Here is a 23,901-nt window from a genome sequence, read left to right on the forward strand (position 1 = left end):
TAACATCTCTGAAATTAAGATGATTCTGTTAATCAATAAAGCATCATTAATTAATGGGCAAATGTTTTCTTTAGTGGTCCATAAAGTAATGAGGCATCCTAGGGTGAGTGACTAGAATCTGGTAGAATATTGTAAAAGCAAAAGTTTAAAAAATGAAATATACTTTAAAAAAATTCTGCTCGGCCACTTACTCTCTACCACATACCTGAGAATTGACATCATACAGAATACATTCATGTTCTAGAATGAAAAAAATTAAATATAAATAGCTAATGAAGTTACTAACAAATTTTTTAAATCTTGTGTGCTTCAAAATTCAAAACCCACATCTGAGTAATTTATGAGCCAGTGTGAGTTAAGAAACTTGGAACTGAACAGTTACACACCACATACCAAAACTTACAGTGTAGCCAAAGAGGCTCTCAGAGGGAAATTCATAGTCTTAAGTGTTTGTATAAGAAACAAAACGTAGTTATAGATCATCTCCACATAGAACTTGGGAGATCAAAGAACAAAACAGTAAAAACCTAGAAATAATATTTTTTAAAGGGCAGGAGCTAGGAAGAAAGCTCAGCTGTTGAGAGCAGTTGCTGCTCTTTCAGAGGCCAGAGTTCAGTTCCCATCACCCATGTCAGGCAGCTCACAACCACTTATAACTCCAGCACCAGGAAATCTGATACCCTCTTCTGTCCTCCATGGGCACCCAAAAGCATGTGTACACACACACACACACACACACACACACACACACACACACACACACAAACACACACACACATGTATGCACCTTAATAAATAACAAAATAAGTCTTTAAAAGAAGCAAGACAAAAATAAGAAGACAAGAATGGTGGAGAAAACAAGGTAGCTATTAGCTGAGCATAGCAGATATGAAAAGAGAAACAGGCATGCATCCTCAGAAATGTGTTCTTGCTGCAGAGGTTCAGTGGGAAGATGAGCCAAACCTAGCGCTGTCACAGGCTGGGCTGGGATGAGGTCACTAACACAGCGGACTTGAGAGAGCAATGCACACTGGGATCACCCCTCCCCCTCTCAGTTTCCTCCTTTCTCACAGGGTACGTTATGAAATATCGTAGTTTACGTTTCATCTCCTATTTTCATCCCCAGCTATGATTTGTCAAATTGCTCTGAGTCCCTGGAGTGGTGAGGCCGTAGAACCCTAAAGCAGTTTCTGGCCACTGTGTCTTGTTAGGATTTGCTTGCCTTAGCGTTGGAGGGTCCCAAGCCAGGGCCTTCTGCATGCTAGGCCTGGGCTCTCCTGCTAAGCCTCAGCCTCTGCGCTATTTTAACTTCACTTTTCCTAGTGTTTTGTTTCTTGGTCTCTTCCCCTTTCTACTTTGACATATAAGCTTTTAGGTGTCCCAATATCAGATAACCAAGCTTTTTTTTTTTTTTTTTTTTTGGTTTTTTGAGACAGGGTTTCTCTGTGTAGCTTTGCGTCTTTCCTGGAACTCACTTGGTAGTCCAGGCTGGCCTCGAACTCACAGAGATCCGCCTGGCTCTGCCTCCCGAGTGCTGGGATTAAAGGCGTGCGCCACCACCAAGCCCAGTCACTGAGTAAGAGCCTGGGGGGAGGTGTGCATGCCGCAAGTACACAGGCCTTAGTGAGTGACCAGTGTGTCCATTCATACCTGCTCCTGGGTGGCCCAGGCTAAGCCAGAGGATTGAGTCTTAGCTTGAGCATGCTGGGTTAGTGGCCAGCTGTGAAAGAGAGTTGATTACATGGGATGTACAATTTATAGAGGGTTCAAAAGCTGGATCAGTGGGAAGAAACATCAAAAGAAAGCAGGAGAAGGGGAGAGAGGAGAGATTAGCAGTGTGGGAAATGGGATCAACAGTGGAGGGAGCCCGAGATCTCCTCCCCCAACACTAAGCTAACTGACTAGCATTTAAACACACAGTCGGGAGACTAGGCCATGACAGAATGGAAGGAGCCAAGCCCAACTCAGATCGTATTGGCACTTTACAGTCACACGGCAGTAAAAATGATCTTATTCAGAGGCTGGTGAGGTGACTCAGTGGGTAAGGTGCTTGCCACCGAGCTTGATGGCCAGAGTTCCATCCCAAGAGCCATCACAGTAGAAGGAAAGATCCAGCTCCTCAAAGTTGCCCTTGACCTCTATACACATAAACACATGCACACCACACTGCACACTGCATACCACACACTACATACACACACACACACACACACTACATTATACATACCACACACACACCACACATACACACACCACACTATACACACCACACACACATACCACACTATACACACCACAAACACATACCACACGCACACCACACTACACATATCACAAACACACACCACACTACATGCACATCACACTATACACACACAACACTATACACGCCACACACACTACACACAAACACACTCACACACACAAATGAGTGTAATTTTTTTTAATTGTAAAAAAATATCTTATTTGGGACTGACACTAATCATATCATCCTATTCCTCCAAAGCAAGTAAACTCTATAAAGTAGCCAGGTCTCACGAGGGTAAATAAACACCATTCGAGGAACAAATTGTCTCACCATCTTTACTATAACACCAAGGAAACTCAGAAGCTGAGAGTTTATTTCTCCCTAAACCCAGTGCCACAGCGGCAGGACCCCAGCCAGCATTCCTTTGCCTACCCCGTGAATGCTAAAGCAGATGTTCATTTACTCGGTGCCCAGAGCAGTGAGCTTAATGCTCTGTTCAGTTTCTGCCAAGATTAAAAAGCACTTGAGTGACAACCAAAATATTTCCTAGGATTCTTTTAAACACCACCCAACACCAGGAAAGCATGAAAGCAGTCTCGTTTTACCTGTACCGCCCAAATTCATGGACTTAGAAAAGGCACCCGTAACCCTTGAAGTTCTTAAGATCATCACGGAAGTCCAAGCCCAACCTAAGCACACATCAGTGTGTCCTCAAGTATAAGACCCGATGGCCCTTAAAACTTTACAGTGAGTGCGATTTCCCCCGGATACTGTGTGTGGTGAGCTCCTACATCCCCACTCCCGCACTGTCCTACCTGGACCTTTGATTATGGATCATCTTCCTTCTGCAATGCCCTCCTCTCTGTCCACGCACCCAGTTTCACTGTGCCCCCGAGGCCAGCCAAGGGCTGTCTGGATGTGCCACAGACTGTGCCCTGGCCTCAGCTAGTGTCTTTTCCGCACTGTGCTGTGAGCTCTGGCTCTGTGTGTTACCTCATCCTCTAGAACTGAACTGCCTGCAACCTGTGTTTCTGAGCCAGCCCTTTGCCTCTGCCCTGCCTTCCTAGGGGGCTAGGATTCATTTCAGGACTGGAATATCTACACACACACACACACACACACACACACACACACACACACACACAAACTAGAGTTTACACATCTGCATGATTTCTAAGTACTTAGAAAGCCACAGACTTCTCCAAAATATTGTCACTATATATCCAACTGGTTCCTGTGCTTCCCTTAGAAACTGCTAGAATTTAAAGGCACAGTATTTGCATATCCTCAGTAAGGACAGCAGAGATGTCATCATCGTTCAATGTTTAAAACTCTGTCAGTTGGGGAAGCAGGTGGTGGGCTTTCAAGCTGGAACTGCCTGGTGGAAAGCACAGGAGGAGAGACCTGTCGGTGGGCTTCAGAGATGCTGTGGCTGTATCCTAGAGGGAGTCTCAGCTTCCAAAGCAGCTAGCTTGCAGGGCATTCAATTCGTCCAGATGTGGGCGTTCTCTTACATTCCCCACAGGATCAGCCTCCTGTTTCCCAGACCTGTTTTTGAAGGAACCCCACAAAGGCTGAGGTGATTCACGCCCAGGGAGTTTCCATACTGCCCACTTTTCCAGTTGAGGGCTGTAATGTCCCCAATGCTGTCAACCTCACTGTCATCATTGCCTCTCAGGTGGCAAGACAGAATCTTCGTGTTCAGTTACGTCGCCCTCACTGGTGTTCGGTCAGCCTCCGTGGGAGCCCTGAGGTTTACCGTTAGAAATCCCCTGGGTTGTGTTTTCATGGACACTAGGGTGGCAAGCTAGGGATTTGGGTTTCTCAAAGTTGTAACTGAGGACCGTACACACACACACACACACACACACACACACACACACACACACACACGGGTGCACACCCATTGTAGTTCCAGTCATAGTTAGCATGAGGTTGTTCACAGGAATCAAACTCATCCTCCTGAGCCAAGCCCGGGCACAGCACTGGAAACGCACTGGGGCGTGGAAGCGAGGAGAAAACAGGAAGGCGAGTCAAGGGGCCTAAAGTCAGCTGCGGGCACTTACAGACTTGTCTCAGGTCATCAGTCAGGCCTGGGAAGGAGTGGTTGTCTCGGTTTTATGTTTGCAGAGAAGGTAGAAGGGGCTGGGTGGCCTGCTAAATCCCCCATACTCATTCGAGGGGATGGCAGGATGGTGAGGCTGGTACCGCTGTTCCCCGTGAGGGTCTGCGGCAGGGGCGCGGCTTCAGGAGATGCTGTAACAACCTGCTGAGTTCTCATTTTCTCCTAGCGAACCAATAGTTAAGTGACCATCTTGAGTCTTTCCTTTTGACGAGTCCTTCCATTTGAAACACTGTACTATGCTTCAAAGTAGAAAAGAGACTAAATCAGATGTGTGCTCTGGGAGCTTAAAGTCAGTGGGTGAGGGAAGACCGTGAAGAGAATCGCTGTGAGACACAGGAAATGCTCACATAGAGTTAAGGTAAGCACAGACACCTACAATTTAGCGTTGGCTCCCACAGCTCTGTCTCCCCCGCCCAGCTAATGGTTTGTGGGTGCAACGATATCCATCCACCCTTGTGTCTTTAGGGTGCCTGGAGAAAAGCCAGGCACACAGTAGGTGCTTCATACGTGTTGGGTATAAAAGATTCGTGTCTCAGCTGGCACCGGAAATCAGTTGCCCAAGCAATGAAGGTTAGAAAGGGTATTTCAGGAGGAAACTGGGTGAAAAGCAAAGTGGACACAGTACCACGTGCCCCTGAGCGTTGTCAAAGCACCGAGTGAGGAGGGAGCTGGGGGACAGCAGAGAAATGACAAAGGGCTGGTGACGAGCAGTCAGAACCATGCACCCAGAATGTCCAGACGTGGTTCCTAAGGATTTGATGGATTCCCTGAAACTTCAATTAAAAACTTGTGAGCTTGTATGTACATGTGGCTGTCCTTTTCTGAAGAAAGGGGCGTGCCATTTTCTCTAAATTCTCCAACGTTAGGAACATTTGTCAGCATTGACAAGAGCCTGAAGAAGACAGGTCAGGTGTCAGGGTGCTAAGTAAAGAGCAGAATGCTGAAAACCTGGGGTGGATGCTATGCCTGTAAGGAAGGGCACTTGGAGATTGTAAACCTCACCTGGCGGTGGAAAGAGAAGAGGCAGATTGAACTAGGGCGTGGGGCAGAGAGACAGGATACACTGGCAGAGGCTATGATCGTGGGAAGAGAAAAGGGTAGAAAAAGAAAATTCACTCAACTTCAGGTTCCCAGCTGCCTTGACAGGAGGAGAGCAAGCAAGTTCAAGGGGAAATGCAATCTCATCCTGGACCCCTGTGACGAAGATGTCAGTGGGAAGAACAGGGGACCAGTCCAGGCTCAAGATAAAGACTTGTGTGTCTACATGTAGGTGAGAGTTTGAACCAGGAAATAAAATGAGCCACTTCTGGAGAGGGCTAGAAAGAAAGCAACAGACCAAGGATGGGTCCATGAGTCACACAACACTATAACCAGACTTCATGTCAACCTAATGCCACGAAATGAAGACGTAAGAATGGTTAAGCTAATAGTTAAGGAAATTAAAGAGGTTTTTTTTTTAATGGTGGAGAGGGTGGGGAAGGATGGCTCTCCATAGGGCGTTCTGGCTTTTCCAAAGCAACATGCCAGCAGAAGCCTGTGAAGAAGCTGGGAAGGAATGATCAGAGATGGGAGAAGGGGCGGGGCCAACCGACACAGGTGCAGGGGAATAGCGTTTCAGTGAAGTGAGGAGACAGGTATGGCAGATAAGCCAGAAATAACATCAGAAGACACAAACTCTAGGAGAGAGGATTTTGTTCTCCAGCCTTGCCCATCCAGAACTTCTCAGCAGCAATAAAATGACTTAAATTCCATCTTTCAAAATCAAACTTGCCCATGCTTCACTGGTTCTGTCTGGGCAGGAAACGGGCTCTGAGCAGCCAGCTAGAAAGGATCTGCATTCCTCAGAGCCCTGGAATGTGACTGCCAGAGTAAGGCCCTAGCCAGAGGGAGAGGAGATCAGGATAGGGCCCTCCTGCACCCCTCTACGCTGCAGCGGCCCTCCCCTTGAAGCAGGGATAAGCTGACATGCCCATAGTCCCTGACTGAGCATGCTCCTCTCACCAGCTGTGACATCACAGGTGGGTGGCCAGAGCTGCCCTTGGCTGGGGCAGGGGTCTCTTTCCCTGTCAGTGTGTTTCAGAGACCACCAGCTTTGTAGCAGAAAAAGGGGGTCTATGGGAAGGAAGAGAAGAGGGGAACACTGGGGCCCCATGTCATCAGCCTGTCCCCAGGTGCCCTGTGGAGAACCCGGAGATCGGCTGGATATCCTTTAATCAGTCAAACACTCTGGGGTCACCAGCAGAGACTGATAAGAATCTTATCGATTGTTAAATGTTAAGTGTCTGCCAGACAGCCCAGCCCTCTGAAAACACAAGTGGCTTCCGTAATTCTGAGCATCGAGACTGCCCGACTTAGCAGAGACCGCGGAGCGGCTGCAAACCTCCGCCCGTGAGCGTGGGCTCCTGTTACCCCACCTCTCCTAGAGCACATGCTTCTCCAGACACCACTGCTGCAATCCCCAGGACTGATGCTAGGGTTAAAGATATTAGGGCCAGGGGCTGGAGAGATGGCTTGGGGGTTAAAGGCAATGGCTGCTCTTCCAGAGGTCCCAGGCAACCCCGGTTCAATTCCCAACACCCACATGGCAGCTCACAACTGCCTGTAACTCCAAGATCTGACACCATCACGCAGACATACATGCAGGCAAAACACCAATGCACATAAAATAAATAAATAAAAATTAAAACTCGTTTAAAAAAAACTATTTTGAAAAAGATATTAGGGGCTACATAGTTGGGACAATAAAGCATGCCTTCCCCCTGCCTCAATTGTGAATGAACTGACATAGGAGAATCTCAATGTTGTCTTTAGGACTATGGGGCAAAACCTAGCTGAATGTGGCCAAAAATGGGCTGGAACTGTGCTGAGCAGGTTTATCCACCTATGCTGGACATGAGCCTGGCCAGAGAAGACATTAATCAGGGGGCGAGTTACCCGAAACTGCTTGGTTAGAATTGGGAGCGCCTTGCTTTCTAAGGCCCGGGAAGACTTTCCTTCCCTTATTCTAGAGAGCCCCTCCTCAATCGTGGAAGCATGGGGCCTCATCAAACCTGCTGGAATAGGACAGTCAGGGCAATCCACCCCGGGGCAGCACCCACCCAAGAGACAAGGCAGGGCAGGTCCAGGTGTGCCCTGTGCTCTTGCCCTATTTGCTGAGTGAGTGAGAGGAAGCGGAGGACCTGGAGTCGCTCACACTTTCCGCCCCAGCACAGGAGGAACTCTCAGGAGCAGGGAAGGAACAGGTCCCACCTTAGCTGGCATAGTCCCCAGGCCCTGCAAAAAGATGCTTTCTGGGCTGCACCCCAGACCAGGCAGATTCCCGGCACAAGCCCAGCTTTCTTTACATTGAACAAACCCAGCCTCCTGCTAATTCCTCCTCCCTTCACTATGGCAACCCCCAAAACAAAACAGTAAAGGGCTGTGGTGTTGGGCTTTGTATCATCCAGAGGCCTCTGTCTCCTACAGCAAACAAGCCCAGGCATGATCCCACACCCCTCCCCCACGCCATGCTGTGTATAAGAAATCTGAAAAAACCTAGACTCCATCCACCAAGACAAGGTTTCGGGGTTTGTGTGTGTGTGCGTGTGTGTGTGCATGCGTGTGTGTTTGCAAATCTTTACCTTTGAGTAAAAAGCCCCCCCTTGTCTTAAAGAGAGAGGATGCCCTTATTTTGTTTGTGAGCCTGGAGAAGCCAGGTGAGTCTGAGAATGCCACCTCAGTCACTGAGCTCCTCAGTGCAGGGTCGAGCACCTCTCCCCTTCCGATTTAATGCCACCTGTCTGCATGTTCAGTGGCAGCTCTGTGAGTGTGTAAGGTGGGGACAGGCTTGAAGTTGCTCACTGAAAAGCCTCAGCACTCCCCAGCTGGAGGTATCCCCCCACGGGCTGGTGCCTTCACACCTGCTGCGCTTTGGCACTGGCGTCCTGAGCACACTGTGCCAGAAACATGGGCAAACAGCTTTGTGTCTTCCCACAATGTCAGCGTTTGTTGAATAACAATAATTCACACGCTTTAGCTGTTTCACAATTTGTCTTCTCATCCGCCTACCCCGGTAGCCTGGCTGAGATTAATGCAGGTTCTTTGATGCCAGTTTTAATGATTAATATTAACTCTCATATCACACAGCACACAATCCATATATCTACATGCATATATGTGGTTTACAGAATAAATACAAGTTAAAGAGCCTGTGCAGAGTTTAGGAGGTGTCAGGAGTGGGCCAAGAGAGTCTGTTAAAGAGCTGGGTTAGTGCCAGCCAGGAAAGGGTTGCTGCTGGCAGGGCATGGGTGCAACAGTGTTGCCGTTTTGAGTGGAAGACTGAGTAAGCGTCCAGAGCTGGAAATGGTGGGTTTAGGTCCCGGACCAGATGGGTGAACAGGTGGATGGACAGGCAGTCACGTAGATATGTCAACATCAGGGAACCCAAACAAGCTGATGCTCCAGGGACAGTCAGGGGGTTCTTCACTTGCCGGCCTGTGATGCACTCACAGGTATTAGATAATAGGTTGGTGTGGAGCCGTACCATCCAAGTATTATGTCACTTTATGGGGTCCAGATGAAGGAGTTACACCCTTTCCTTGGTCTGATGTACCATCAAAGTATTATGTGTGCATCACTTTATGGGTCCAAATGAAGGAGTTACACCCTTTTCTGGGTCTGATGTACCATCGAAGTATTATGTGTTCATCACTTTATGGGTCCAAATGAAGGAGTTACACCCTTTCCTGGGTCTGATGTATCTAACAATTTCTTGGGCCTGGTTTCTGTGATATGATTTTAACACATCCATGTGCCCCTACAGTTACAATTCACTCCCAATGAACTTACAGGGTGGCTCCATCCCAGGAAGAGGTCATGCACCAGTTTGTGCTGGGTTGGGTGGTGGTCCTGACTGATGGTGCAGCTCCTGGTCCACCCAGGAGGTGCATTCCCCCTTCTTCCTCAAAATAGTGTCAGAAGATACTTGTAAAATGGAATCTTCTAGAGTAGTGCGCAGCCTTTTGACAAGTACATGCAATATATGATAACTTACAGTAAGGCATAACCTAACTTAACACAGCCAGCCAGGATGGGACCTGGCAGACACAGTTAACAATGGCCCCTCTGGACCCCAGGCTGTATCCTCATAGGCATGGTGGACAGGCAGGGAAGAGGCCCAGAACACGCTGGTCCAAAGTCAGGTTGTGTGTCATGGCAGCCCCGGAGCCTTCTGGATGGTCACCTATGAAGAGGCCTTGCAGAGCAGGTGTCATTTAAAACAGAATGGGCCAAGACTGAGCCAGGAACACTGAGGGCTATTGGAGGTCAGCTCTAAAGGAAGCCGGGCAATCTGCCCCATAGCAAGGCACAGAGCACAAGACAGAGTACCTTCTATAGTGCTAGGCCCCAGGCTGGTGTGTATTCTGGAACATTCTAGGTAGTGCTTGGCCACAGACAGAGCCTGCCCCTTTGCATATGGAGAAGAGTGGAGATGCGAGGATCTTCCTCTAGGAACTTGCTGAAGAGGGAGAAGGGATGGCCGAGTTAGAGCAACCAAGCTAGTTCTGAGCCTGAAGCACCGAGCCCCACACCGAGAATCTAGGAAGCCCAAGGCACTCGCCAGCCATGGCCAATAAGACCAGCACTGAGCACTTTTATTAAAAGGCAGGCATCTTGGGAGTGACCTGTCCAAAGTCTCCGAGAAAGAACCTGACAGGTTGGGAGCCATGGCCTGCCCTTTGGTCTCTGACCCCTAAACTTCTCCTCATCCTCTGTAACTCTACCGTATAAACAATGTTGATTTCCCAGAAAATAAACTTGACCATGAAGTCACAGAACCCCCAAGTTAAAGCTACCCAGAGTTCCCCTTGGGTGTGGCTAGAAGCCACAGGCCTCCATTTGCCCTGAGTGGCCTCTCACAGCCAATCCAGCTGCCTTCCACCTGACTCCACGCACACTGAGTTTCCGCTGTGTGGATCCCCACTCACACCTTCATGAGCCAAACTTTGTGTTTGCCGCTGAACAGGAGTGCCGGTCTCTCCTTGCCCCTGCAGGGTGGCTACCCACCCAAGAGTCAACTCCTTCCCCAGCACTCTTCCCCAGCACAGGGCAGCTTGCTAAGGGCAAGAGCCTGCTGCTTCCAGCTGGGAGCCAGGCTGCCCACACTTGAATTCTGACTGCTCTAGCACTCATGAGGCTGAGGTGTGAAGAGTGGATTGGATGTCTAGGTCAGCCTGAGCTACAGAGAGACTCGGAGACTCTATGTAAAAACAAAATAAAACAAGCAAAACCCTGGCCTTTCTGTAAGCCTTCAAAGTTTCTCTGGACCTCCTTGCCTCAGAGTGTTTAACTATAAGGCGGGGGAAATAAAAAACAAAGTTTAGAGTTCATCAAATTATTGATAAGAATGAAATGCGGTAGCCTTGTACACGGAAAGAATAAAGATAATCCCTGCACATAAGTGCTCAATAAATATTAGCTATGTTAGTAATTATTTTATCACCGTTATCGTCCTCATCCTCCCATCAGAATGTAAAAAGAGAAAAAGTGCTTGGTTCATGCCGGGTGGGCAGGCACCGAGTAGCAGGCACCGAGTAGCCGTGTCCTCCTCACTGTGGTTTAGATCTCTCCACACACTGTGAGCCCTTTGGGCCTGACTAGTTAGTTGGTCCCGTGCCCCTCAGCTCCGCCTACTCAGCATTAAGTAGAGACACAATGCACACTTGCTGTGCGTGTTAGTTCCTGGTGAACTATTGACTCCACGTCTGTTTCTAGAAAACCAAGTGAGTACTTTCTTATTTGATAGTGACATTTATGAATGTGACATCGATGACTTCAGGAAGCACTTGAGACCCAGGCAGCAGCTTTCTCCAAGGCACAAGAAAATGTTTTAACACTCCACCCTGCGCCTTGGCATGTGGAGAGGGCACCTTGCTAAGCCTCCTCTTCCTCCTCCACTACAGCTAGGTATTACAGAACCAGCCATCAATGTCCACTCCGATGTCTTAGAAGATTCCCCCCACCATAAGCCAGTCCTTCACCCTTGCTGCCCGCAGAAACTGCCCCCATCTTCCGTGGGAATAGAGAAGCATGCTTCAGAATCTCAGCCTCTGCTTCGGTTGATCTGAGGCAGAAACAATAATGGAGGAGGCTGTCGTGTATAATGGGAATAGCTGTAGCCTGCAGTCTTTATGGAAGGCTGCAGTGTATAATGGGAATAGCTGTAGCCTGCAGTCTTTATGGAAGGCTGCAGTGTATAATGGGAATAGCTGTAGCCTGCAGTCTTTATGGAAGGCTGCAGTGTATAATGGGAATAGCTGTAGCCTGCAGTCTTTATGGAAGAGTACAGTGTATAATGGGAATAGCTGTAGCCTGCAGTCTTTATGGAAGGCTGCAGTTTTGTAAGCCTCTTGGTGACCAAAGCACTCATTATTCCAAGTGCAGACAGGTTTACGATCTGAAATGTTCACTGTGTTGGTTGCTATGGGGAAACGGAGGAAGGTTCCAGCTCTGAGTTAAAAGGGGTCGCGTATATGGGACAGCCTGGCTCTCTCCTCTCCACTCCCATCCCATGTCCTTCTGTTCTCTGGTGACACAGAGGCTTTCTTACCCTCTCTGTCGCCTAGAATACAGAGACAGACAGGCCCCGAGACTCGCCCTTCACTAACACGTGACTTCTCGCAGACACACTAACTGTATGCTCTGTTCCAGACTTCCGTATGCAGGTCCAATGGGCCCTCCTGCCACGGCCTCGTCTGCTTTTGGACCCTCGATTTCCCCACCCCACACTCTGGCTGCCCAGCCCTGCACCTGAGCCTGAGGCCTGGCTCCCTTGAGGGCAATCCCACGTTCCCAAACCTTGGCTTCTTGGCTGAAGCCGAGGGTGTTTAGTTCCCTGGCTTTCTGGTCAAAGACATTCCAGAGAGTTCCAGGGACTGAGAGTTGCCTTTAAACCTCTTCCAGAGCCCTACTGAGCTCTCAAAGTGGGAGTGACTCATATCCTGGCTCTGCCATTAGCTTGTGGGGTCGCCCTGGACAGGCCACCCAGCCTCCCTCCTGTGTAGTTGTGGGGGCGGGGTAGGGGGGACAGCCTTGAGAGCCTGGTAGAGCTGTAAACAGTCTCCCTAAAGATCATGGTGGTGATAGAGCTGGGCTGCAAGCCTCCATCCTCCTGAGCCCATCTGTGGATCCCACAGATCACTGACTGAATAACCTTCCATGTGCTCACACTCTCATGTCCTAGAGGAGACCCCCACATGGATATTCTAAAGAAGCCTCTTGGGATATTTCTCATTATGAAAAAATTTTAAAGGAAAGAGAAAATACAGATTTTAAAAAGAAGCAAATTGCCCTACCAGTGAAGACACTTTACCATTTCAGTACATACCAATAAATTGTCAGTGAAAATGCCCAGTGTGGGGCAGACACCTATAACCTTAGCGCTCTAGCATTAGGGAGATGGAGATGAAAGGAGCAGGAGTTCAAGACCAGCCTCAGCCCAATACTGAGTTCAAGGCCAGCCTGAGCCACATGAGACCCTGTCTCAAAACAAACAAAAAGCTACTGGTGAAACTGTTAGTAAATAGCAGAGACAATCTTTCTGCTTCTCACTCTTGACTCGGTGTACAGAAATCTCTCTGTACCAGGAATTGTTTCTCTTGTTTAAATGTTATTTGATAGCACATTCCAGCATTAGTAGCCAATAGCTTGATAATTGTACATTAAGACTTTGTGCAGCTGTCCTTTTTTTTTTTTTTTTCCCCCGAGACAGGGTTTCTCCGTGCAGTTTTGGTGCCTGTCCTGAATCTCGCTCTGTAGACCAGGCTGGCCTCAAACTCACAGAGATCCGCCTGCCTCTGCCTCCTGCCTCTGCCTCCCGAGTGCTGGGATTAAAGGCGTGCACCACCATTGCCTGGCTGTCCTTTTTAATTGTATTATTATCTAAGCAAATACCCCAGATGATTTTCTTAGACCAAAGCTGGGGCTATCACTCAGGTGGCTTCTGATGTGCACAGCGGTGTCCCACGTCCCCAGGAAGCTGTGGCACTGTGTAGCTGGTAGGGAAGGACTTAGACTCATAATCCCAGGTGCTTTCTGAATCAGCTGACCAGAACATGACAGCTGAGGACAAGTGGGACGTAGGTTTGCTCACCCAGGCCTTACAGCCATGCTCATCTGCAGGACTGGTCTGGGAACCTGTAGAAGGGGTTAAACCTGACCTCCGCTGCCTGGCTCCCTCATCACACACAGCCCCACGCGCTGACTGCCTGCCTCTCAGCCACCCTCACCTGAAGGTTCGCAGAGTGTCCCTGTCCCCTTCCTCTGTGGCCTCTCATCAGTGGTTCTAGACATCCCCCACAGCCTAGGAGGCTGTCCCACACACTTCTGTGTAGGATGTGGGGCTGAATCCTAAGTAGGATTGCTCTGAATCATCCCAGGTGGTGGCCTGAACCCCAGGCCTTGGGGGCTGAAATCTGTCCGCAAGGCAGAGACAGAGCTCGGAGACAAGGGGCAGTCTTTAGGCGCCTTTACACCTGTAAGATGGATCGTTCAGAATGATCCCGAAATAAAGATCCCTGAAACATTAAGTCCATTTCTCTTGAAAAGCAGCCAAAGAGAGTATGTTATGGGGCCTTGACCCTGAATGATGGGCAGAGTCTGACTCGAGTGTGTACTGCACTGTGATCTTATCTAGGACTCAAATCTACTGTTGTTGGGGGGATGGGATGCCCTCAAGCATTCCACCTTTCACTGACCGCCCTCTCTTCACCCACAGTCCGATGGCTCCATCCTGGCAATCGCCCTGCTGATCCTGTTCCTGCTGCTAGCCCTGGCCCTGCTCTGGTGGTTCTGGCCCCTCTGCTGCACAGTGGTAAGTGGGCCAGCCTCAGGCCACAACAGGCAAGGGTCACATGAAGACCCCAGGTACATCAGTGTTGGGGGGAGGTGGGGACCAGGAACTGTAACAGTAGATCAATCTTGCATTTTTTTAAATTTTTATTTTATTTTATTTTATTTTTTACAAATTATACAAAATCAGCATAAACCAGGCTTGGTCACTTGGACCTAAGAGCATGAGAAGTCAGCATGGGCTAAGGCAAGACCACCAATGGCAAAGCCTTTGGGTACAACCATGTAGAAGGCAGAGATTTAATATTTGAAAATCACACAGACAGCGCTGGGTGTTGTCATTATCCAAAAGCACTTTGCTGGAGTTGGGATCTATTGATACATCGTACGATGCTAGGTTTATATCGGTGGGAAATGTTTCCCAAAATAAACTTTTTCATGACAGGAAGCAGCATCACCCAAGGCAGGATTGTTTTGCAGTCTTCAAAATAATTTTAAATAAATTTATCTGGTTTAAGTCCCTGTTGCCTGGGAAGGCAGCCAGCGTGTCTTCATGCGGTCTCGCTTTGTAAGTCTGAGGATTCCTGTGTGAGGGAAGATCCTGGAGACAGACAGCATCTCCTGTTTGCGATGCTGTTGGCTGCCTCGCCCCTTGCTGCTGAACGTTCAAGAGCCCTCCAAACTCTGTGTTGACCACTCACTTCAGGGATCCTGACTGGGGCTAGATGAGGTCATGTGTTTCCGGAATGGGAGTGTGGCGTGCAGGAAAGAGGGACTCCCACAGAAACCCATTCAGAGGATTCTGGAAAGTTCCTCCAGCCTGAGAGTCTGCACCCCAGAGTACTCTAACTAACAGAAGCTGTCTTTGTGAGCCATGGTCCCCAAACCTCCCTCCATCATTCTCCCTGGCCCTCCTCCCAAGTGTGGGAAATGTCACTTGACTCAGTTCCTGAGCTGTGGCGTGTCCATGTTAAGGAAACAGCTAGGGCCACAGAGGACTTACAAAGTGTGGGCACATGAGGCCTCTCTCTCCCCATGGCAGCACTCTCTCTAGGAGTCAGATTCACAGTGCCCAACAGCCTGCCAGGTCTCCACCCCAGACAGGCCAATCTTGACTTTTTAATCACTGCATACCCAAGGGAGGGATACAAGGTGTGACCAGACATCAGGCCCTTAAATTCTTTTTCTGAAAACACAAATAATGCACCCATCCATACCTGACCTCCATCCCTGCTGGCCAGTGTCTCGTGAATTTACTGTCCCAGCCCCTGCCCACAGCTCCCGTATGTACCTTGCTGAGTCAGTGCTGTGTGCCCGGGTTTCTGTTCACTCCTCCAGTGTCTCTGCTCACTCTCGCCTGTATCCTGTGTCATTTTCTCCAAGTTACCTCCAACCCTCCTCTCCACATCTTATCCACTATGATGTCACTACGATGTCACTAAATTTAGTGACTGACTACTTCATGTGATCACCCATTCCTGGTGTGGCTGCAAAAGACCAGGTCAGGCCCCATTACAGGGAACCACTGGGCGTCACATTCGCAGGCCTCTTGCTCAGAATGTCCAAACTAAACTCATCACATTATCTTTGGACCTGCTTGTCCCCAGCAGCTGTGCCCATGACCTCCAACTGCCCAAACTGAAGCCTGCAGGGGCCCCTCATGTCCCCCTCCCAGGCTCATGTGTCTGAACATTTGGTCTCCAGCTGGTGGCCCTGGTTTTGAAAAGTTGTGGAATCTTTAGGAGGTGGAGTCTTGCTGGAGGAAGTGGGTCCTGGGAATGTGCTTTGAAGTTTGCTAATCTGGCTCATCCCCCTTTCCACTTTCTGCTTCCTGATTGCTGACTGCCAACCCAATGTGACCAGTGGCCCCACATTCCTGCTGCCAAGTCTTCCTCACTATAATGGACTGTATTCCTTCTGTGAGCCAAAATAAACACACATACACACACACACACACACACACACACACACACACACACACACACGTCACCACTTGTCAAGTATTTGGTCACAATAATAAAAAAAGTAACTAATGCAGCCTGTCTCCAAAAAGCACCCAGATCATCACCATAACCAGGCCACCCCAGATTCTCATGGCTATTCCGTCCCTTCCCCAAGGTGGCTTGCATAGGCCTTTCCTAAGCCAGCCCTCCTCCAGCCTCAACTCCCACCCTCACCTCCCGGGTATGGAGGTAGCACAGCTTCCTCAGGGAACTAATAATGCCGCCGCCGTTATGATTGTCTTTTTATTTGCCTTTGCCTGTTAAGCTGCAACTGTTGAAAGCTGAGCCTGTGGGTCTCCAGAGCATAACACATTACTCAGCTAAACCTCAAAATTCCTGGAGCATCCAAGTGGATAGAGGGCCATCTCCAGGCACACCCTATCCTAAGAATATCTGGATGTATTGTCTACCTACGTGTTTGTATGAGTACATGTGCACATGAATGCGCAGGTACTTGTGCATGTGTGTACACATGCATGAGGTGACCAAAGTCAACCTCGGGTGTCATCATTCAGTAACATCATCTCTCTCCTTTGAGACAGGGTCTCGCACTGGCCCAGAACTCCACGATTAGGCTAGGCTGGCTGGCCAGTGAGTTCCTCCTGTCCCTGCCTCCCCAGCATTGGAATCATAAGTAAACACCTCATTTTTTTTTAAACATGGGCTCTGGGGATTGAACTCAAGTCCTTGTGCTCTCAAGGCAGGTGCTTTACAGACTGAGCCATTGTTCAGCCCCTATGTTCCCCCCTACCACGACCACTATGACCATCCTGTCGCCTCTTGCTGAGATTTTTTTGTTTTGGTTTTAGATTTTCTTTCTCTGCTGTCTTCAGCTCCTCTGTCTTCAGAACATAGGTCAGTGGTGTTCGCTCCGTCGCAAGCACCCATTTCCTGCCGCACCTCAGTTCCTGCAGCGACATCTCCTCCATTCTTCTCTCATCTCAGGGCTACATTGTCTGTCCCTCCAGTGTTTACTCAGCACATCTCTCCCACCAAATCCAACCAGGGCGAAGAGAAAAGCAGCCACAGAGAGCAACTCCAAACTGGAGAGCAGTGCCCAGGGCATAATTAGTCTGTTTTCAAAACTGCTCTATAAAAAGCTGACTCATCTTGGGGGAAGGAGCCCACCCACGTCCAAAGGAACTGTATTGGATGGTGACTTCTTGAGTGTTTGTATTGTCATAACTTACTTATATGTAATAGGCAATTTATACACACACACACACACACACACACACACACACACACCAAATGTCATAACAAAAGATGCATCCATTTCTTTAAACCCTAGACATAATTTTCATTTTATGGTGAGTTCCTTTTATAGTAACTTTCCTGATACTGTAACAAAATACCCGACAGGAAGCAGATTATGGGAGAAAAGGTTTATCAGGTTTATCTTGGCTCGTAGTGTGAGGACTCAGTCCACCACGGCCCTTGGCTGCCTGACGTGAGGCAGCTGTCCCATGGCGTTCCCTGTCAGGAAGCAGAGAGAGATGAATACTACCACTCAACTTAGCTTCTCCCTTTCCCCACTCTACTCAGTCTGAGGCCCCAGCCCATGGGACGGTGTTGCCCACATCCACATAGATCTTCCCTCCTAAGTTAAACTCCTTTGGAAACACACCCAGAAATGTGTCTCCTAGGTGATTCTAAATCCACTCAATAGACAGTGACTATTACCCATCACGGTGGGTCAGTGGTGTATCAGGAATCTAAGTAGAGAGATCTTGCTATATTCTGCAAGATAAACTCAGGGGCTGGTGAGATGGCTCGTTTGGAAAAGGTGCTTACTACCAAGCCTGACTACCTGGGTTCCATCCCCAGGACCCATGTGGTAAAAGGAAAGAACTGACCTCACAAGTTATCCTCTGACCTCTACACATACACACACACACACACACACACACACACACACACACACACACTCAGAGAGAGAGTTTTTAAAAAAAGAAATTCTGAAATGAGTTGCACAATGGTGCAAATATATAAATCACTGAACTGCTCTCATAAAAATAGGGAAACCAAGAATCTATGTCTTGTGGTACTTACCATGTTTAAAGAGACAAACAATCCCTCTGTACAACTGCAGCTCTTATACTGTCCCACTAATTACACCAGCATGCCCTTTAGGTTAAAGCAAATCGTTACTTTTAAGTCCAGGTAAGAATAAAGACGGTATGTGTTTTTTTAGAACAGGGTTGGGCATGTTCATTCATCACGTGCTCTGTGAAAACTCTGTTCACTTGGTTCCCAAGTGACCCTGTGAGCAGTTTTCTAGCAGTTTTGTAAAAGGTCACATTTAATTCATTTTCTTGAAACTCCGGGACAATTTAACAAATTAGCCTGTTGGACATCTCTGGCCAATTAGAACTTGATATACATTGAATTGAAACAAGAATAAAGTCTTCAGATACTGCTCTCCATCCCTCTCATAATACTGAATTGTAGGGCCAGACACCAGCTCCAGCATCACCAAGGACCTTGCTAGTGGTCTGTGTGATTACAACCTAGTGCAGACAGAGACTCATCCAGCATCGTGGGCTCGGGCAGGTGTGTTCTGATCACTCTCCAGCCTACACCTCCTGTCTGGGTCTTCCCACTCTGCCACTTAGGAAAGTAATTTTCACTATGCAGGGGCCTGCCCTCCCTCTGCATCTCTGCCCTCCCCTCTGTATTCCTGCCCTCCCCTCTGCATCCCTGCCCACCCCTGTGTATCCCTGCCCTCCCCTGTGCATCCCTGCCCTCCCCTGTGCATCCCTGCCCTCCCCTATGCATCCCTGCCCTCCCCCTCTGCACCCCTGCCCTCCCTCTGCACCCCTGCCCTCCCTCTGCACCCCTGCCCTCCTCTCTGCATCTCCACCTTCTGCCAGCTTCCCTTCACCTAAGCCAACCCCATTGCTCACCTTGAAATCCACCCACGCACCCTTCTCCTGTGCCACGGGTAAGTGGACAGAGGCTGGCATCACTGGAGATAACCCACTGCCGAAGCCTCGTCTCCCCCTGTCCTGACACACTGCCGAAGCCTCGTCTGCCCCTGTCCTGACACACTGCCGAAGCCTCGTCTGCCCCTGTCCTGACACACTGCCAAAGCCTCGTCTGCCCCTGTCCTGACACATTGCCAAAGCCTCGTCTGCCCCTGTTCGTTGAAGGAATGGGGAAAGCCTTCAACCCCAGATCCCCATGTAAATAACCAGGAACGGGGAACTGTGCTGTTCCCTGCTGACCTCCTCACATCCTGCCTCCTCTGAGTCCCTCTGGAGAGTCCCTGGTTTGTGGCTCTCAGATCAGGCTGCATTACTGAAACTACCTGAGGATTAGGTGATCAGGGACAGCTCTTCCAAACTGCATCCACTGCACAGCAATACCCCTCCGGGTGAAAACACACACCTCAAAACAGGGGGAGTTGAGGCAATAGCTTGAAAGATGCCATCCAACTAGGCTGAAGAACGTCTTCATGGCGGGTCCCTCAGGGCCTTATTATAATGATGTGTGAAGTGAATCCCCACACATGCCGACCCTGGAACTCTCCTTTGGCCCTTTTTGTCCACAATCTCCAATACCTTGGCATGCTCACACCAAGGACACTGGTATTCTACCAGAAATAATGAAGAAATACAGTCCCAGAGAAGGCTGAAGCAGCTCAAAATGCAGATTCCAGGACTGTGAGGGTGGCCTCTGCCCTCCCTCTTGGAGGCTGCCTTAGGGACTCCCAGCTTAAGAATAACGCAGCAGCATCAACACGCTGACCTCTGCAGCCTTGCTCAGACTCCACTGACCCTGCTGGCAGCTGGAAACAGCTGGCCCATAGCCCAGGCAGAGGCCAGAGATGCTCCTCCTCCAAGCCAGGGCTTCGGAGTTCACGGGGTCATTTTACTGTGCCACTTCCCAGAGTTCTGCAGTGACCCTGACGTCATGCTGTGGCCACTGTGCCCAAACACTGTTAAGTCACCACTCTGTCAGTCACTTAGGCCTTATCCACTCACGTTAGCATCCCTACTGGGGCTGTCACTTTAGATATTGATAAATGTGGCCTCTTAAACAATCCCGGCCTCAGGCAGGTATAAGAGGCACAAAACTGCTTCCGGTTGGAGTTCCAACTGGAGAAGGAAACACAGAAGGTCTCATTTCTTAGGAAGATCTCATCTCTTTGAAAATTTATTGTACTTCCTTCCAAATGCCTCAGCACTAGCCTTTGCTCAACTTGTGTGATGTGAAAGTTGTAGACTGAGGCAGTGCTGACCCAGCAGTAATCACTCCACAGATGTGAGGTTTGTATTAAGCTCAGCCAGTCTGTATTGTGGGAAGGATCATTGATCTGTCTGTCTAGGTCTTTCATATGGCGTTCCCCATCTTCCTGTGGTTCCTGACTTTTGTGGGAATACTTATCTTAAGGCTTAGGGATAAAAATAGAAGCCTAGAATGTAAAAGGCAAGCAAGTACCCCTCCCCTCTGTAGTGTTAAAGTCCTTAGGGGTGCGTTTCTAGTGCCAATTCAAAGAGAGCTGACACCCTCTTCTGGTCTCTTCCGGTACTGCACACATGTAATGTATATACAGACAAGCAGGCACACGTACATACACATAAATCTTAAAAATTAAATACAATCTTAGGGAAACAACGCACTGAAACAAAGCTACACTCAATATAATTTTCATTATTTTCAATATCTTGAACTCTTTAATTTTTTATTACATTTTTAGTGTGTGTGTGTGTGTGTGTGTGTGTGTGTGTGTGTAAGTTAACTAACAACTTGCAAGAGTCTGTTCTCTTTCCACTATGTGGGTCCTGGAGATCAAATTCAAGTCCATCAGGCTTGGCAACAAGCACCTTTACCCACTGAGCCATCTTGCTGGCCCCAAATACCACAAATCATTAATAAAAATACTGCAGAAAATACATGTCTTTGATCTGGTGTATAAAGAGTGGGCACATATGTTGTGGCTGTGAGCGTGAAGGTGACACAGCAGGGCTCCTTAGACAGAGACTAGGCAGGAAGAAGGACCTAATGGCTGCGGCTCACTTTGGTATTGCCTCAGCGCTGTCTGAGATGGAAAATCTGCTGTTATATTGCCTGGCTGCACTCTCTATTAAAAAAAAAAAAAATCACCAGGTGTGGCGGTGCATACCTTTAATCCCAGCACTCAGGAGGCAGAGGCAGGCAGATCTCTGTGAGTTCAAGGCCAGCCTGGGCTACAGAATGAGTTCCAGGATAGCCAGGTCTACACAGAGAAACTCTCTCTCGGGGGAAAAAAATCTTCGTGATTCCCATGAGGCCCAGGAGCCACGCTGCTCTTGGCGTTGTACCCTCACATGCCAGTGGCCCATGGAGAGCAAAAAGAGCTCCAGAGCCCCACTGTCCTCTCCCTGGAGCCCCACTGTCCTCTCCCTGGAGCCCCACTGTCCTCTCCCTGGAGCCCCACTGTCCTCACCCTGGAGCCCCACTGTCCTCGCCCTGGAGCCCCACTGTCCTCTCCCTGGAGCCCCACTGTCCTCTCCCTGGAGCCCCACTGTCCTCTCCCTGGAGCCCCACTGTCATCTCCCTGGAGCCCCACTGTCCTCTCCCTGGAGCCCCACTGTCCTCTCCCTGGAGCCCCACTGTCCTCTCCCTGGAGCCCCACTGTCATCTCCCTGGAGCCCCACTGTCCTCTCCCTGGAGCCCCACTGTCCTCTCCCTGGAGCCCCACTGTCCTCTCCCTGGAGCCCCACTGTCCTCTCCCTGGAGCCCCACTGTCCTCTCCCTGGAGCCCCACTGTCCTCTCCCTGGAGCCCCACTGTCCTCACCCTGGAGCCCCACTGTCCTCTCCCTGGAGCCCCACTGTCCTCTCCCTGGAGCCCCACTGTCATCTCCCTGGAGCCCCACTGTCCTCTCCCTGGAGCCCCACTGTCCTCTCCCTGGAGCCCCACTGTCCTCTCCCTGGAGCCCCACTGTCCTCTCCCTGGAGCCCCACTGTCCTCTCCCTGGAGCCCCACTGTCCTCTCCCTGGAGCCCCACTGTCCTCTCCCTGGAGCCCCACTGTCCTCTCCCTGACAAGGTCTCCCGTGAAGCCCCATGGGGCTTCTTTGCACCTGTGGCTCTCTCAGCATCCCACTTCTTTCGCCTCTGTCTAAGCTCCTTTCCCACGTGCTGAAGGTTTCCTTCATTCGTCCCTGTCTGGTTCATATAGTCAGGACACGCCCCCATCCCACAGTGTTGTATGCGATTCCCCATAAAGGAAGAGTGCGCGCTCAGGACCGCTGTCACTGCTGGGCTGCACACGTGTAGATGGAAGCAGGAAGCAGATGAGGAGTGCGTTCCTGTGTGCATTTTGTGTTGCCTGCCCAGCCCACCACCAGCCAGTCAATCACATCCCCTCAGTGACACTAAAGAGAATTGTCACACATCTCTCTGCATCTGATGGTGAACAGTCCCTGAATTCTGCCACCACTGACACACATACACAACGAAAATAATTGTTCCTTTCTCTTTGGCTTCTGGAAATCATCTCTTTCAAGCTAGTACAATTTCTCAGTTTTGAGATATATGTTTTTTTTAAAAAAGAACTGTTATGCCTACCATACATGAACAAACACACACGTGATGGACGTGTGTTGTCACAACACAGATTGTATATGCAATATTCAGTTTGTCAGATCACTGTCCAGGAAATCAGTTTGGGACCCAGAGCTGAGAATTAAAATACCAACCCACAGGACAGTGAATGGACTTGGAAGCTGGAGTATAGAAACAAAGTGGGTCTCAATGGTGTCTAGAAAAGGATGAGATAGCCCTCAGTCCACCCCAGATGCTATGAGATTTCCCACCACACATCAGTGTCCCAGGTGCTCTGGTATAAGGAGAGACTTCAAATGTCTTTATCACACACACACCCCAAAAAAATTACGCCGGAGGATTGAGAGGCCAGAAGCAAGTCTTGCAGCATTAAGTGTCAAGTGTTTACTTGAGAGCAGGAATGTTGAGAGCAAGAGGAAATGCTTCCTGAACCTTCTCCTTTAGGGGAGCACACTCATGCTTTCCAGAAATAGCGATTGAGCAACATGCTCCAAGCTGTGGGTCAGAGACAAAAGCTGCCCATGTGTGCTTGTGTTTCCTAAGATCAGAGTCCACTGTGTCCAAAAGAGCTGTGAATGCAGCTCAGAGTTCACTGCCAACAGTGTGGACCACAAACGATAAGATCTGTGCTTGAGTCTCAGGAAGTCACGTAGCTGACTTGTCTCAGGCCAAGACGGTTCAGTATGCAGATGAGCCCAAGAGAGGAGGCAGAGGCATGCCTTCAAACAGAGCCAAGGGTCTTGTGTCCTCACCCCTGGCCAGTAGAGGCACTTAAGAGACCAGAGAGCAGGGCAAGGACACTGTCATTGTTAAAAACAAGTGTTTCAAGGCTGCTGGGTTTGGGTTTATGTATTTGTTAGTTTCTGCTCCTAGTTAGCTTTGGTTGTCAACTTGACACAGCCTAGGGTCCTCTGAGAGGAAAGCCTCAACTGAGGGAGTGCCCAGATCAGATGGCCTGTGGGTTTGCCTTGATGGTTAGTTGATGTGGGAGGGCCCAGCCCGCTGTGGATGTCACCAGTCCTTGGACAGGTGATCCTGTATTGTTTAAGAATGCTCACTAAACCTGGGAGCACAGCCAGCCAGCAAAGCTTGTCCACGGTTTCTGCTCCAAAGTTCCTGATTGAGTTTCTGCCCTAACTTCCCTC

General features: G+C 49.3%; 1 protein-coding gene across 1 annotated transcript in view; it reads left to right on the forward strand.

The window, feature by feature from the left end:
- Antxr1 (ANTXR cell adhesion molecule 1) overlaps nucleotides 1–23,901 on the forward strand; it is a 169,569-nt gene that overhangs the window by 105,662 nt on the left and 40,006 nt on the right. The window contains 1 exon segment of the mRNA XM_059257085.1: nucleotides 14,128–14,223. Within this exon segment, the coding sequence (XP_059113068.1) occupies nucleotides 14,128–14,223 (96 nt within the window).

Source organism: Peromyscus eremicus, chromosome 3, assembly GCF_949786415.1.
Source record: "Peromyscus eremicus chromosome 3, PerEre_H2_v1, whole genome shotgun sequence".
Classification (NCBI taxonomy): Eukaryota; Metazoa; Chordata; class Mammalia; order Rodentia; family Cricetidae; genus Peromyscus; species Peromyscus eremicus.